This window comes from Antrostomus carolinensis, unplaced genomic scaffold (genome assembly GCF_000700745.2).
Source record: "Antrostomus carolinensis isolate BGI_N321 unplaced genomic scaffold, ASM70074v2 scaffold15190, whole genome shotgun sequence".
Taxonomy (NCBI): Eukaryota; Metazoa; Chordata; class Aves; order Caprimulgiformes; family Caprimulgidae; genus Antrostomus; species Antrostomus carolinensis.
Genome location: NW_010286612.1, coordinates 7,652 through 22,690, shown reverse-complemented (window position 1 = coordinate 22,690; position 15,039 = coordinate 7,652). Strand labels below are relative to the sequence as shown.

The 15,039-nt window shown below is 44.8% G+C and overlaps 1 protein-coding gene across 1 annotated transcript; it reads left to right on the top strand.

Moving 5' to 3' along the window:
• Positions 1-1,659: 1,659 nt before the first annotated feature.
• Positions 1,660-14,190, top strand: PDE4B (phosphodiesterase 4B). The gene is made up of 10 exons (XM_010176799.2): positions 1,660-1,771; positions 2,531-2,624; positions 6,646-6,824; positions 7,422-7,520; positions 7,658-7,822; positions 8,562-8,661; positions 9,373-9,527; positions 9,619-9,741; positions 10,800-10,982; positions 13,825-14,190. The coding sequence occupies exons 1-10, from the start codon at positions 1,724-1,726 to the stop codon at positions 14,188-14,190; spliced, it is 1,512 nt and encodes a 503-aa protein (XP_010175101.1). The 5' UTR covers positions 1,660-1,723.
• The last annotated feature ends 849 nt before the right edge of the window (positions 14,191-15,039 follow it).

Sequence of the window (15,039 nt, the reverse complement as noted above, 5' to 3'; positions counted from 1 at the left end):
CGCTGTGTGACATGGACACTGGCAGGGCAAGGCAGGTTGCTGCAAGAGAAGACAGCAGAGATGGTGGTGGCAGGGCTTGAGCAGATAACACCCCATCTTTGGTCTGCACAGTCTGCTGCGTGGTAAAAGGGAGGTGGCATCAGCTTTCCACCTCTTATAATCACAAATTCAGGGAGACAAGAAGGTGGATTCACGACTTCATTTGCTCTGTGTGGTTCTTTTAGCTGCAAAGCTGAGCAGGAGTCCCATCCGGATGGTGCTGAGTGGAGGCTGGAGCCATGCCTGGGCAGCGAGGCATGATTTTTGTGGGGCTGGGGGCTGCATGATTTTTGTGGTGCTGGGTGCTGGTCCAGCAGCCTGGTCAGGCAGGGAGCTGCAGGCTGCTCGTGGGCTCTGTGTGGGCTCTGCGTGGGCTCTGTGTGAGCTCTCCCCTCCCTGCCCATCACCTCTTGCAGGGTGCGATGCAGCACAAGCTGCTCCCCGTGCCCTGCGTGTCCCACGGCGCGCCAGGAAACCCTCGTGACATCACGCCAAGTGAGGCTGATAACATCTAACGAAGGCAGGTGGAGAAAGGAAAATAATTGTAGCCTCCAAGATTGCACTTTTATTGTAGGAATCCTGGCCGCGGTGGCGCGGCGTGTTAGAGCCGGCGATCGCCAAGGACGTCCTGAGTGCTGCCCAGCCGCCGTGATTCCCGGCTGCCATCTGTGTCACACACCCAGCACAACGTGCCTCTCTTCTGGTGTGATGCTGAAAGGATGGCTGCAGCCTCCTAATAAAGCGCTTGCCTTTCAGTTTAAAATGAAAATTAATGCTGAAATCTTGAATTTTGCATTGTGAATGTCTTCTCATAAGAAAGAATTCATGAATTGCCGTCTGACGTTACCGATTTAAGGTTGCTCTGAGTTTATACCTTTTCCCTGAAGAATATTTCCAGTTTGACAAGGCACATTTTGCTGCATTGCTACATTTTGCCCTTTACCATCTAGGAGGGGGGGGAGAATGTATGATCACGCTGAAAATGTGAAAAATGACGCTTTTAAAAACCCATCCGTGAATACGGGCTTTGAAAATCCTCAGCCTCTGTCGTGATTGAATTAAAGCAAAATTAATTTGCATCTTGGATTAAAACAAAGCAGAAATGGAGAAGAGAACTGCTGCCTACTTTGGATTTATTTAAATATGCACAGAGCTTCCTCCATTTTAATTTTCCTTATAAAAAGATGGCTGTGTTACCAAAGCTGGCAACCCCTCAGCAAGCAGCCAGCAGCTTTTTATTATTTTATTATTTTTTTTTTTCCTGTGGTGCAGTTCAGCTGAACGAGGCTGATGTGGAGTGGGGGACCCCCTTCAGCCAACGAAGCAACCAGGACGATTCATAATTCATAAGTGCTTCCAGCCATCCAGCTGAACGCCTTTCGGATTAGTTCTCGTTTCTTCGTGCAAATCCCTCATTTCATTATTCTCTCCTGCCAGCAAATACACCCCCGTTCAGCCCTCTCTCTGCAAAGATGCAGTGCCAAGCTTGGCTTTGTCTGGGATTAGCAACTGCCGGGCTTTGGGGGATCTCTGCCTTTGATGAACGCTGATTTTTTTTTTAATTGATTTATTTTTAATTTTTATTGACTGGGGAAGGGGGGTGTCCATGTGCCCCAGGAGCTCTCCTGTCTGACCGGCGATTTCTCCGTGAGGATTTGTGGACAGTAGCGTGGAGTTTTCCAAAATGCCTGAAGCAAACTATTTATTATCTGTATCTTGGGGTTATATTAAGGTGGGTTTCAATCCTGAAGGTTTATAAATTACTGTGGGGTTTTTTTTAAATATTGTATTGCTTGGATAAAACCTCTATAAGGAAGAAATGCTTTTTAAACCCTCATTTATGTGTCCTGTATGGCAAGAGATAAACATAGATGTATACTGTGCATGCGACGCGACGTTCATGTATGTAATTATTTATTTCCCCCCTTTGGGAATTCACTGTTACGGGGTAAAATGATGCAGCAGTGAAAATGTGTGATTAGAAAATGAGGAGGGTCGTAGCATGTCTGCCTGGGTGACCGAATGCTTGAATCCTACATTTTACTGTCATGATCCACGCAGATCTTCAGCTTTCTGGCATGTTTCTGTTACGTTCTGAAGACAGGCAGTTCTCTTTTACTTGCATAATTTCAAAATGGAGCAAACTTGGAACGTTCAGAACAAAAGAAGGTTAGAGGAGATGGAATTGAAAACCCATACCAGAATTTAATCTTTCAGAGAGATTACCTGAAACCTTATCTTCTCATTTGTTACAGTCAAAACTAACATGCATCTTTTGGAGGAAATTAATTTTCTAGTCTAGTGTACTGAAAAGAAATCTCTAGTCATGATGATGCTGAACAGTATCTAAATGAAACCATATGTCGCTGACTCCATTCCACAGACCTCCAGAATTTTGCTTGTAACATCTTGTCTGTGGACTGGCTTGTGTTAATTTGGAAAAGCATTTATAAAAATACCATCTTTGTCTTGAGTGTTCTTCTCCTCCCAGTTCAAGAGGATGCTTAACCGGGAGCTGACACACCTCTCCGAAATGAGCCGCTCCGGCAACCAGGTGTCTGAGTACATTTCCAACACTTTCCTGGGTAAGGCATCGCATCCCAAGCTTTCGGGTGACCCCAAGATAACAATTAACAGCAGCCTAATTACTCACCACTCAATACTCGTGCCCAGTTTTCCTTTGGGGCAGAGCATTAATTAAATGTTTTGATTTTTCACTTTCAAAAAAAAAAAAAAAAAAGGATACGGGGAGAAAAAATTATAAATAGAGTATTTGAATAAGTCTCTATCTGCAAAAGAATCCCCTCTGCAAATGAAAAGGTTTTTGTGTTCAGGTAGAATTAAGCTGTGGGTAGCTGCGTTATGCAATGTTTGGGTTTTAATTTGGGTTTTATGTTGACCTTATGTAAAGGACAAAGTCACGCAAGCCCAACTGCACACTCTCCTCTTTGCAACTACTGCCTCTTACAGCTGCATCTTCCCCCTTCAGAGACGGGTTCAGAAAAGTCAGTTCAGCCCAGACATTTTATGTATCACTTTGGATATATATATTTCCTCTTTTTGCAGCGGAAATATACTCAAAATAAAGAGTAAAGAGAATATTTTGCATGTCATGAGTTTCGTTGGAGCTCATAGGACTGTTGACGTGAATTACTCTGTGTTAACAAAATATAGGTGTTATGAAAAATAGAATTTTCTGCGTTTTCAAGCAGCTTTAGAATTTTGTGACCGTTTGCATATAAAACAAAGCTTAGCACAGGACCCTCATGTACATCTCTGAGTCCCAACAGCTTCAAATGCTGAGTGGTACGTGGGATGCCAGAGCTCTCGGGGGATTTGTGCCCTGCAGTGAAGATGGCCCAGGACTGTCACTGTATGACACACAATTATTTCCTTTAAGGGATTTAAAAGTGATTTCAACAGCCAGTTGCGACTGGAACCACCGCGTGCATTTAGGACAGATCACATCATTAATAATCCACCTAAGTCCGTGGCTGCTTTGTGGGAATCTCTTGGTCCTGTCTTATCACTCAGTTTAATCATAGAATCCCAGACTGGTTTGGATTGGAAGGGACCTTAAAGCTCATCCAGTTCCAACCCCCCTGCCAGCAGCAGGGACACCTTCCACTAGACCAGGTGGCTCAAAGCCTCATCCAACCTGGCCCTGAACACTTCCAGGGAGGAGCAGCCACAGCTTCTCTGGGCAACCTGTTCCAGTGTCTGACCACCCTCACAGTGAAGAACTTCTTCCTAATATCTCATCTAAACCTCCCCTCTTTCAGTTTAAACCCATTTCCCCTTGTTTTGTCATTAATTGCCCTTATGAAAAGTCCTTCCCCAGCTTCCTTGTAGGCCCCAATCATGACATCCAGAACGTGAATTAATCCAGGGAACAGAAGCAGGGCTGCCAAGCTGCCAGCCAGCAGGCCACTTCTTCAGCTGGAGAGCCTGGAGCGTACACAGCGCGCCGGGGAGCGTGACCACCCTGGCATTTTCAGGGAGTTTGTTGTCCTTGCCAGTAAGCGTATGTCTCTGGAGCAGGATGTGCTGCAGCAGACATACCCAACGTGGCTTGTTACCACGGACCTCATCTACAACTAATAAACCACACAACACGCTCAAGTTGGTGGAGTCTGTATCTCAGCAGGGGTTAATTAGCCGGAGCCGCTGCTGGTGCTGACGGGGTTGTGTTATTCCCCGGACTCAAGCTGGGTCAGGTAACTGCGTTTCCCTTTGCAGGTCTTGGCAATGGTCTTGTTCGTTCCTATTCTGCTTCTTCTCAGGCTGCCCAGGGAGGGTGTGGAGTCTCCTTCTCTGGAGACATTCAAGACCCACCTGGACGCCTTCCTGTGTGATCTCCTTTAGGTTCCTGCTCTGGCAGGGGGGTTGGACTGGATGATCTTTCGAGGTCCCTTCCAGTCCCCAACATTCTGTGTGATTCTGTGATTCTCACATATTGTGTAATGGTGACGTTTTGTGGCAGTTTGAGGGCCACTCAACCACTCTAGGGCTGTGTTAATGCTGAGTGGTGCAGGCTCTCCAGATTGAGCCAGATTGCAGCTTGATTGCTCGTGTTAAAAAGAAATGAGTAACGCTGTTAAAAGGATCTTAAAGTGGTTTTTTTTTAGGAAGTCACACTGTTGCATTTTTATGAGTTAACTTTTGTCTCCCCTGCAATTTGGTTTAAAATTAAAGGAACACAGAAAGTAACAAGAGTCTACAACTGAGGAAGTTGAACAAAAAACAAACAAAAAAATAAATATGTGGATAGGACAATCATAGAATCACAGAATGTTGTGAGCTGGGAGGAACCCACAAGAGTCATGGAGTCCAACTCCTGTCCCTGCACAGGACAATCCCAACATTCACACCATGTCCCTGAGGGCACATGTTGGCCAAATGCTGCTGGAATCTTGTCAGGCTTGGTGCCATCAGCACCTCCCTGGGGAGCCTGTTCCAGTGCTCCACCACCCTCTGCCTCAAGAACCTTTTCCTCATGGCCAACCTCACCCTCCCCTGCCACATCTTCCTGCCATTCCCTCTGCTCCTGGCATTTGTTGGTGGCCAGAGAGAAGAGATCAGCGCCTGCCCCTCATCTTCCCCTTGGGAGGAAGTTCTAGACCCCCAGGAGATCTCCTCTCAGTCTCCTCTTCTCCAAATGGTGTTTGTTAGGTGGGGATAACTTAGAGATCCCATGACTTCGTTCATTCTCTTGACTTTATTAAATGAGCTGAGGAAGGCACCAAGCAGCAATGTCCTCTGCCATGGGGCCAGTTCTGCAGTCACCCTTTGGTCAGTGAGAGCAAGGACACCAGCTTTAGCTCCGTATGAAGGACAGAGATGAAAACCAGCGGTGTCATCATTGGCCACATCACGTACACAAGGAAGGTCATGGTGGCCTTTCAGCACATACCCTTTCCTAAGGGCAGAGGGGGTGTTACTGCCACCACCACCACCACCACCGTGGGGACATGATTTAACAAAGGAGAGATTTCTGTTCCAGAATGTCCCATTTTACACTGCTTTAGCGTTAGTCATTGCTAAGGAGATTATATGGAGGAAAGTCCTTGTGTTGTTCAGCAAAAAACACACAGGGGAAACTCCCATTGATGTCAGCTTGACTGTTGCTGTGAAGAATGGCTTCCTCCTTAATTGCAGTGTTGGAGACACACTGGTAGTTCTTATTTCAGAGATTTTTAATTAAGCCAAGGCAGAAGTAACTCATGCCTTGTCCCTCCAGAGGTCTTCAGAGGTACAAAGGTGCAAAGAGATTATAGTAGCCTTTTCTAAAAGACCATGAAAAAAATTGGGCAGGATGAAAGGAATGAGCCACTCTATTTTCATGCAGCAAATAAATCAGTTGTAAAGGCAGTGAGTAGCATACGTGGAGATATTTATTTATTAAACACATCACCCCAGCCAAGTTTTTGCCCTACTAGGTGCCTGTTTAATGTGCACTAATACTGTTGCTATCTCTGAGCATGACAATAGAAATACAGTCTGTGCATTGTATGTTATTCTGGTCAGATTTGTAAAGGGCAAACCTTTAATAAATCAGTGACACCAATTTGTTAATTGGGTTGATGTTTTAAGAGCAGGGGGTGTGCAGATGGGATTGGCCTTAATAAGTATCAGTAGAATGAATGTGCAAATATATGCTTATGTACTTCATTGAGAAAAGAGTGTGTTGTTTGAATATATATTTTATTTTCCTGATAATATGTAATAAAAATTAATTGAGGTCTAGCCATAAGCAGAACCTGGAGCCCCGCAGGCATGGAGAGCTAGCTCCTGGACATGTGCTGCATCCCCAAGTGATGCAGCTTGAAAATAGCTAAGATGAAAACAGGCTGGCACTTCATGTCCCAGCAGAGCTCAGCGGGAAGGTTTGGTCTCACCGAGGGCAAACAGAGGTTATGTGCCTGTTTTGCTTTGATTTTGGTTCAGTTTGGTCCCAAAATTAGAGAAGGTCCCCAGCAGAAACACATGGGTTTGAACTGGTGCGCAGAACCACTTCATCAGCCAAGCCAAGGGTTGGTTTTGAGGGGTGTGATGGGTGCTCACACTGCGAGCGATGTTGACTCATACCACCTTGATTTGTTACAGACAAGCAGAACGATGTGGAGATTCCTTCTCCCACCCAGAAAGACAGAGAGAAGAAGAAAAAACAGCAGCTCATGACACAGATCAGCGGAGTGAAAAAATTAATGCATAGTTCGAGCTTAAATAACACCAGCATTTCACGATTTGGTGTGAAGACAGAAAAGGAAGATCATCTGGCCAAGGTATGACCGATTCTGGCAGTTCTGGGAGAATCAGTATTGTCTGTAAGCCACGGATGGACTGGCTGGCAGGACTGCCCCCCCTTGTAAAACTGGAAATGGTGTCCCTGAAGTGATGTGACCATTACAAATAGTGTAATTAACAGTACCAAGCCCTAACAGCTTATTCAGGGTTGATAAATTCCTTGAAAATATACCTAAAATAATAAAAAAAAGTGATGAAGGCTGAGGAGAGCAATTATCAAACACAGGAACATGGAACAATGCTACATCCAGCAAACTGGCTGTGGAGCCTTTGTCTCTGTCAGGGCATTTTTTTTCTTGCTACCTGGAAACAGGCATCACAAATAATTCCCCTGTCACACAGAGAAATGTCATCTCCTTGTACAAGTGCTTTGGCATCAGCCCTTCACAGTTACTCTGTGTTCGTGTACTTGATTAAGTACCCGTGTGCATGCACTGACATAATTACCACAACCAAGGTTGAATTTACATCTTTTTAAACTTCTGGAAAATGCAAAAGACGTGGTGCAAGTGATAAATATAGAATTGTCTTGAACAATATTGTAACCATTCTCTTTTTTTTTGTCTTTTCCAAAGGAACTGGAAGATCTGAACAAGTGGGGTCTCAACATATTTAATGTTGCCAGGTATTCCCACAACAGGCCTCTCACCTGCATTATGTACGCTATATTTCAGGTTTGTCATTCTCTAATCAAATTTGCTGTTCTTTTACCACACTATTTTAGTTTCTATTTGCTTTCTGTTTTGTCACCTCTACAGTATGACATCTTTATTTGATATACACATGTATGCTTGTGCCATTTATTACACAGGAGCGAGATCTACTCAAAACATTCAAGATCTCATCGGACACTTTTGTGACGTACATGATGACGCTGGAAGACCACTACCACTCGGATGTTGCTTACCACAACAGCCTCCACGCTGCTGATGTTGCCCAGTCCACGCACGTTCTGCTTTCCACCCCGGCACTGGATGTGAGTTACCTAGTTTGAGCCAAGTGCTTTGTGTCGGGCAGTCGTTGTGTTTTGATGACCTTAAAGATCATCTAGTTCCAACCCCCCCGGGGGGGGTGGTTGGAATTAGATGATCTTTAGGGTCCCTTCCAATCCTAACCATTCTATGAAAGAGGGGAGGTTTAGATGAGATATTAGGAAGAAGTTCTTCACTGTGAGGGTGGTCAGACACTGGAACAGGTTGCCCAAGGAAGTTGTGGCTGCTCCTCCCTGGAAGTGTTCTCGGCCAGGTTGGATGAGGCTTTGAGCAACCTGGTCTAGTGGAAGGTGTCCCTGCTGCTGGCAGGGGGGTTGGAACTGGATGAGCTGTGAGGTCCCTTCCAACCCAAACCAGTCTATGATTCTAATGTGGGATGGCGGCTTAAAAACATCATGCTGCCTACGTGAACTTCGAAGAAAAACCTTTAAGCTGAGTCAATCACCAGTGGCACTCAGACTTGAAAAAGCAGCGTGCTCCCTGCTCTTCTGAGGGCACACTTCACTGCCAGGGAAATCACCGTTGAGAAATTGCAGCAGTAGCTTTGCCTGCAATCTCTGTTCCATCTTAAAGAGCACATGCTGCTTGTGGACCTTTCTTCTGAGCAAATGTCCTCAGAGAACTAATTTTAAAAGCACAATTTGTTTCTCTAAATCAGCCTCCCAAACTGTTGAGAGATCAAACGTAAGGACTTTTCTGACAAATTCCTTTTTTCCTTCCTAGGCTGTCTTCACTGATTTGGAAATCCTCGCTGCGATTTTTGCAGCTGCAATTCATGATGTGGATCACCCCGGGGTCTCCAATCAATTTCTTATTAATACAAGTGAGTTTTGTCTCAAAATACAATAATAACGTCATCTGCAAACTTGGCAACTAATGGAAATGCATTTTCCATTACAGCAGGGTCACAAATTATGACATATTTCATACTGCATTACTTTCTCAAAATATTGTGCAGTAAACTAGTTAGACATTTTGAAATAAAGCAGTAATAAAAATGAAATTCCCAACAAAGGAAGCTATTGTAATACAATTTGCAAAGTGCCCTTGAATCTTGTGAATGTTACTACTTGCTGATGCATAATAATTCTTCCAGTCCTGAGTGCAAATTTTATCATTAATTTAAGATAAATAACGCTATTGCTATTGACAACGATAAAACTAAATATTATGCTTCGTATTGTGTTCCCCAACAGGCTAAGCACGTCTCTTGATTCCAAAATACAAGTATTGTTCTTTTTTGGAAAGTACATTTGCAGGGTTCATGCTTTCTGTTGTCCGTGATTCTGAAGCCTGTAACTAAGTCAACCAAGTACTAATTTTGTTCGTTAGAACCGAGCAAAGGGCTGTTTATATTATATACATATGTGCTCGCCTTGGAAAACCGCACGCTCTTGGCACCCATGAAGCGAAAGAAGAGAAACTTTCCCCGATTTATTGCATACTGATCATTTTTAGTACCCAGGACAGGCATTTGCTGTTGGAAATCACACATTTCGCATACTGGAGTCACATATTTGTGTTGCTTCCTTAGATTCTGAACTCGCCCTGATGTACAACGACGAATCCGTCTTGGAGAACCACCATCTGGCTGTGGGTTTCAAACTGCTTCAAGAGGAGCACTGTGACATCTTCCAGAACCTGACCAAGAAACAGCGTCAGACACTCAGGAAGATGGTGATTGACATGGTATGAACTATGCACACACTGCTTCTCAAACACAAAACTGGTGTCTTTGTATGCTCGCCCATGCTGAGATCCTGTTTTCACTTCTCTAAAGGTTTTGGCGACAGATATGTCCAAGCATATGAGTCTGTTAGCTGATCTGAAGACTATGGTGGAAACTAAGAAAGTGACCAGTTCAGGAGTCCTCCTTCTGGACAACTACACAGACAGAATACAGGTACGTCAGCCAGGTGTCCTGGATTTTGTGTGCTTTGTTCAGGACTGAAGAAATCGTGCTTCCCTTTTTACTGTGGCTTTTAAATGGACCATTTAGAGAAGCTACTGACCTAAATTTTCAGCAGTTTATTTCTGTTCTGCACCACAAAAAAAGGTACCAGGTGGTCCCATATCTCTTAGGTAAAGGGGATTATGTTTTAACACTTAAGAGCATGGAACTGCAAACGTGCACATTCTCCTGTAGTTAACCTTAGTTTTTGAGGGCTCCTGAATTTCCTTGCTGCTTTCTCCCGTTTGTTTCTCCTGTCGAAAAAGTAGAGCAAGGTTGCTAGAGCATTGTGAGATTGCAGGAATTTAATTTGTAACTCCCTACCTAAAGCAGCTCTCACACTTTGAGCTGAAATTAGTGATGTGCTGTTCCCTCTATCATCTAATCCCTGATTTACAGACATGACAAAGCAGCACTGGAACAGGGTTACGCAGTTAGTAGGACAAGATACATCCTGATCTTCTCTCCACTTTGATGGCCAACTTCTTAAGAACAGTCTCATGGGAAAACTCTCCTTACATTTTTATTTAAGAGTGCTGATGTTAAAACATGTTCCTCACTTGCTGTCTAAATCCTTGCAGCCCCAGTTAGCCAGGCACATTTTGTGTGTGTGTGTGTGTGTGTGTGTGTGGAAGGGATATTACTCATTTAATAAAGCAGGAGCGTTTAACCATCTGAGAACATGGAAATACATTTTCAATGGTGGGAAGCACCTGCATTCAAAAAAAAAAAAACCCAAAAACCTATATGATGTAATAATTACCATTGCCACAACTGCACCCTGTGTAAGCATCGAGTTGTCTGAACAACACAGAGTAAGTTTTACTTTCGAAGCGGACCGTAGCGTATATGGAGATGTTATGATGTTAAATATTTTTATAGGCTGTTGCATAATCAAAGAGTCTTGTGGTTAAATGTTCTGAATTAAGCAAGCAGATACAGCTTGAAACCATCCTCTTTTTTTTTTTTTCCATTTGATTTTATGAGTTTTCTGATTAATGTAATTGCAGGTTCTCCGAAATATGGTACATTGTGCGGACTTGAGTAATCCCACAAAGTCTCTGGAGCTGTACCGGCAGTGGACGGACAGGATCATGGAGGAGTTCTTCCAGCAGGGAGACAAAGAGCGAGAGAGAGGAATGGAAATCAGCCCAATGTGTGACAAACACACGGCCTCAGTGGAAAAATCACAGGTAATTGGCCCTGAGCTGCGTCTTTGTGCTGCCTAAGCCTGTGTTTTTAAAGTGGAGACAAAATTCATCTGCTTTGTCTGGCACAATTAGGCAAACAGCCAGCTGTTGAGAGGCTTGGTTCTGACTGACCCTGACATCCAGCTGTGCCTGAAGCTCATACAGACCCGCGAGTCTGTCCAGACTCCTTTGGCATCTCCTCATTTCCAAGGCGTGTTCATCTTGCCCCGTTGGTTCCCAGTTTTCAGAGCGAGCTGGTTTCCTTTTGTTCCCTAGGTTTGAAAAGTGCCATCCTGATCTCCCCTTCTCCCAGCTCTCTGCTGCCTTCATACCCTCCAGCCTCCTTAACTAGCACCTCCTAAACCTGCTGATACCATACCCTGGGTGACAGAGCACTGGAACAGGCTGCCCAGGGAGGTTGTGGAGTCTCCTTCTCTGGAGACATTCAAAACCTGCCTGGACACCTTCCTGTGTGATCTCATTTAGGTTCCTGCTCTGGCAGGGGGGTTGGACTGGATGATCTTTGAGGTCCCTTCCAATCCCCAACATTCTGTGATTCTGTGTTAGACATTTCTAGCAATGCCAGCCCCATTGTACAGCAGGGTTAGGAGCTTCTCCCAGCTGAGATCCGCTTCAGGACACTGGAAAAGTCTGGTTGTCAGTCCTTATCCAGCCTCTTGCAGAACAATTTTTGCAGTGCATGATGTGGCTGGTTAAATTAGAGGTCTGATGGAGCTGCTGTGTGCCGGGTGAAGTCAAAGAAATCTTTATTTATGTCAATACAAACCTCAAAAGGAGCTGGATACGGTTTTGGTTGGGGTTTTTTTGAGATTAACTGGCTCATCCCTAGTTCTGATTCATAGATCAAACGGTTTCAAGGTCAGATTTTGTTCTGACCTGTGGAGCACGAGCCATAAAATTTCACCCGGTTATTCTGTAACGAAGCCGGTAATTTATGTTTGCCTAAACATTTTCCAGCCCTTTATATAATGGTGTCTTGGTTGTTGTTTTTAAATGACTCGAGCAAGTCATCATCGAGGTTTTTCAGCTTGAATAAGTAACAAAATTGATGATAATTATTTCCAAATGTCCTCTTGGGCTAAGCCAAGTGGTTTCAAAATTATTCACTCAACCGCATGGTGATTTTGTTGGAAAAATCTGTCTTATTTGTTAACCTAACAAGAAATGAATCTTTTGGCCAGGCTTGGCCAGAAAATGCCCATGTGCACTGTATGTGAGCTCCAATTAATTTTTTGTTTCACATAAGCACTTCACAGAGGTTTCAAAATGGCATTCTTGCTATGCCAAAAATTTAAATAAATAAATAAATGGGAATTGCAGACAATGGCCACCATTGAGATCCCAACCAGCGGCCAAGGAGAAAGGGAGGTGGTGGGTCCATTCAAGAGGGGATTGATGGGAAAATAGGATGCAAGTATTTCAGAGCTCTAGGTGGTACCTCTGTAACATCAACATATTTTAAGATCAGTGCTCAGCCATCTCCCCCAGCTCTTCCACGATTTGGGCTGTTTGTTTCAAGAAGCAATGAGGTGGTTACGAAGGGACCGGTCTCTGGCTGTTGGAGCTGTGTAGTCCTTGAGCATTTTGGGTGGTGACAAAGTCATCAGCTAACCATCCAGAATTTTTATTTTATTTTATTTTATTTTTTTCACTTTAAAAGTGCTCCGGAACATGTGCTACAGGAAATTTTCATCACCTTTTTGTTTAAGCTGCCTCAACAGTACGTTACAATTGAACGTTAATGGTTCTATTGACATCCTGTTGTGTCTGAAGGAGGCATGTGTGATTTCCAAAGCAAACATCTGCACGTTGAGGCCGGCTCCTTTGAGAGCCATTTTCCTGCTGCACAGAAATGTTGTCCAGCGGAGGGAGGAGAGGAGTGACACATTCTGCCAAGACAGAAGAATTTCAATCCTCTTTATGGCCATTCAGTTTTCTCCATCCTGGACGTACGTCCTCTTAGTCAGACAATTGAAAAACTATTGAGCTCAGAGCTTACGCGCCAGCCGGCGGAAGGACTGACGGACTCGCCCGCAGCCCTCACTGTTTCCACCGCTGGCACGGAACTCCATGGGAGTCAGGCGGCAGCGATCAGTCCGCCTTCATGTGGGAGGAGTGCTGCTTGGGATGAGATGACCTGTTTTCTGCACTTTTTCCAAAGCGAAATGAAAGGAAAGGAAAGCTCCACCAGCGCCAGGGAGGGACTTTGGCCAAGGGCAGGGAGTGAGAGAACAAGGGGTGATGGCTTGAAAGTGTCAGAGGGGAGATGGAAATGAGATGTGAGGAAGAAATTGTTTGGTATGAGGGTGGTGAGACAGTGTCCCAGGTTGGCCAGAGAAGCTGTGGATGCCCCCTCCCTGGAAGTGTTCTCGGCCAGGTTGGATGAGGCTTTGAGCAACGTGGTCTAGTGGAAGGTGTCCCTGCTGATGGCAGGGGGGTTGGAACTGGGTGAGCTTTAAGGTCCCTTCCAACCCAAACCAGTCTGGGATTCTATGATATTTAAAATCACACATGCAGCTCAGCATGGGATTGGCAGCTCCATCACGGAGTTTGCAGGTGGCTCCTGCAAAATCACTCTTTCATCCAAGGTTTGATTTTGAACGAGACATCAACCTGGTCCAACGTTGTAGGTGCAGCTTTGGGTATCAGATGATCACGTCTGCAATTAGACTGTGCTGGTTTGGGGACTTGCTGTGGGGCGGGGATTTTGCTTGTAAAAATCATGTATTAAAAAACGTATCCAAAAATAATTTGAACTTTTTAGACACCCATCTGCTCCTAGCCCTTCCCTTCCCCTAAGCATGCGTGTTCCTCTGTTTCTCAGGTGGGATTCATTGACTACATCGTCCATCCGCTCTGGGAGACGTGGGCTGACCTGGTGCAGCCTGATGCCCAGGACATCCTGGACACGCTGGAGGACAACAGGAACTGGTACCAGAGCATGATACCTCAGAGCCCTTCTCCTCCGCTGGAGGAGCGGGGCAGGGACTGTCAGAGCCTGATGGAGAAGTTCCAGTTTGAACTGACGCTGGAGGAGGAGGATTCGGATGGGCCGGAGAAGGACAGCGAGAGCATCGGCTACTTCAGCAATACAAAGACACTCTGCATGGCCGACCCAGGGGAAGAGGATTCACAGAGAGAGGCCAACATAGAAATTGTGACAGAAGATACGTCTCCTGTCGACACATAATGTCCTGTACCCGTGTGAGTGGATTTTAAACACTTCATGAGCATGCAAGCAAGTCTGACGGACTAGCCTGCAGCCTGGGACTGAGGCCCGTGTCTCACGTTGGCTGAAAGATCTTCCCAGCTACTTGAGATTTGGAGTCAGGGTTAAAGATCGTGTAGTGAATGATTGATTGATTGACTGATTGATTGCTCAGGAAATTTAACAGGTGATTTACATTGTGGTTTAAGCCTTGTCAGCTAAGAGCATCATGGTGTTGTCCTGGAGCTGGCTTGGGTCGTCACTGAAGAGTAAATGACACACAACTGAGAGATTTTTATACTGTTTAGTTTTGGAATTTATACCAGTTAGACTGATAGAAACTACTGATTAATAACTCTCCGTAGAAAACCTGTCCACCCGACCACCTGTCTGCAGACCTGTGTGCCTTCTTTGTAAACACTTTCATGTCTTTTCGAGAGTCTATTAATTAAATACACGGAGTTTAGTATATTAAAAAGCGACACAAAGTGTTTCAAAATTCGACGGAGACTTTTTTGATTCTTCCTGTTAACAAGAAGCAGTCTTCCTTTTTTTTTTGGGTTTTTTTTTTTTCATGGGCAATACCTTTGTCACTTTATTGCAGTTTAATCACTTTTACAGACTCAATGGAAGGGAAACCCTCTTGTTTCGCGTTACCGCACCTTTAATAGTCTTCTTCATACCCCAGGCGACCCGTTTGCGGTCCCCTCGTGATGCCATCGTGCACCATCTCCCTTGGCTTGCCAGGAATAGCAGTATTTTCTCCTCAGCGGGGTTTTCTTTCTGTCGTGCACAGGATAGAGGGTGGTTTGTTTCCGTGGCGCAGCGCAG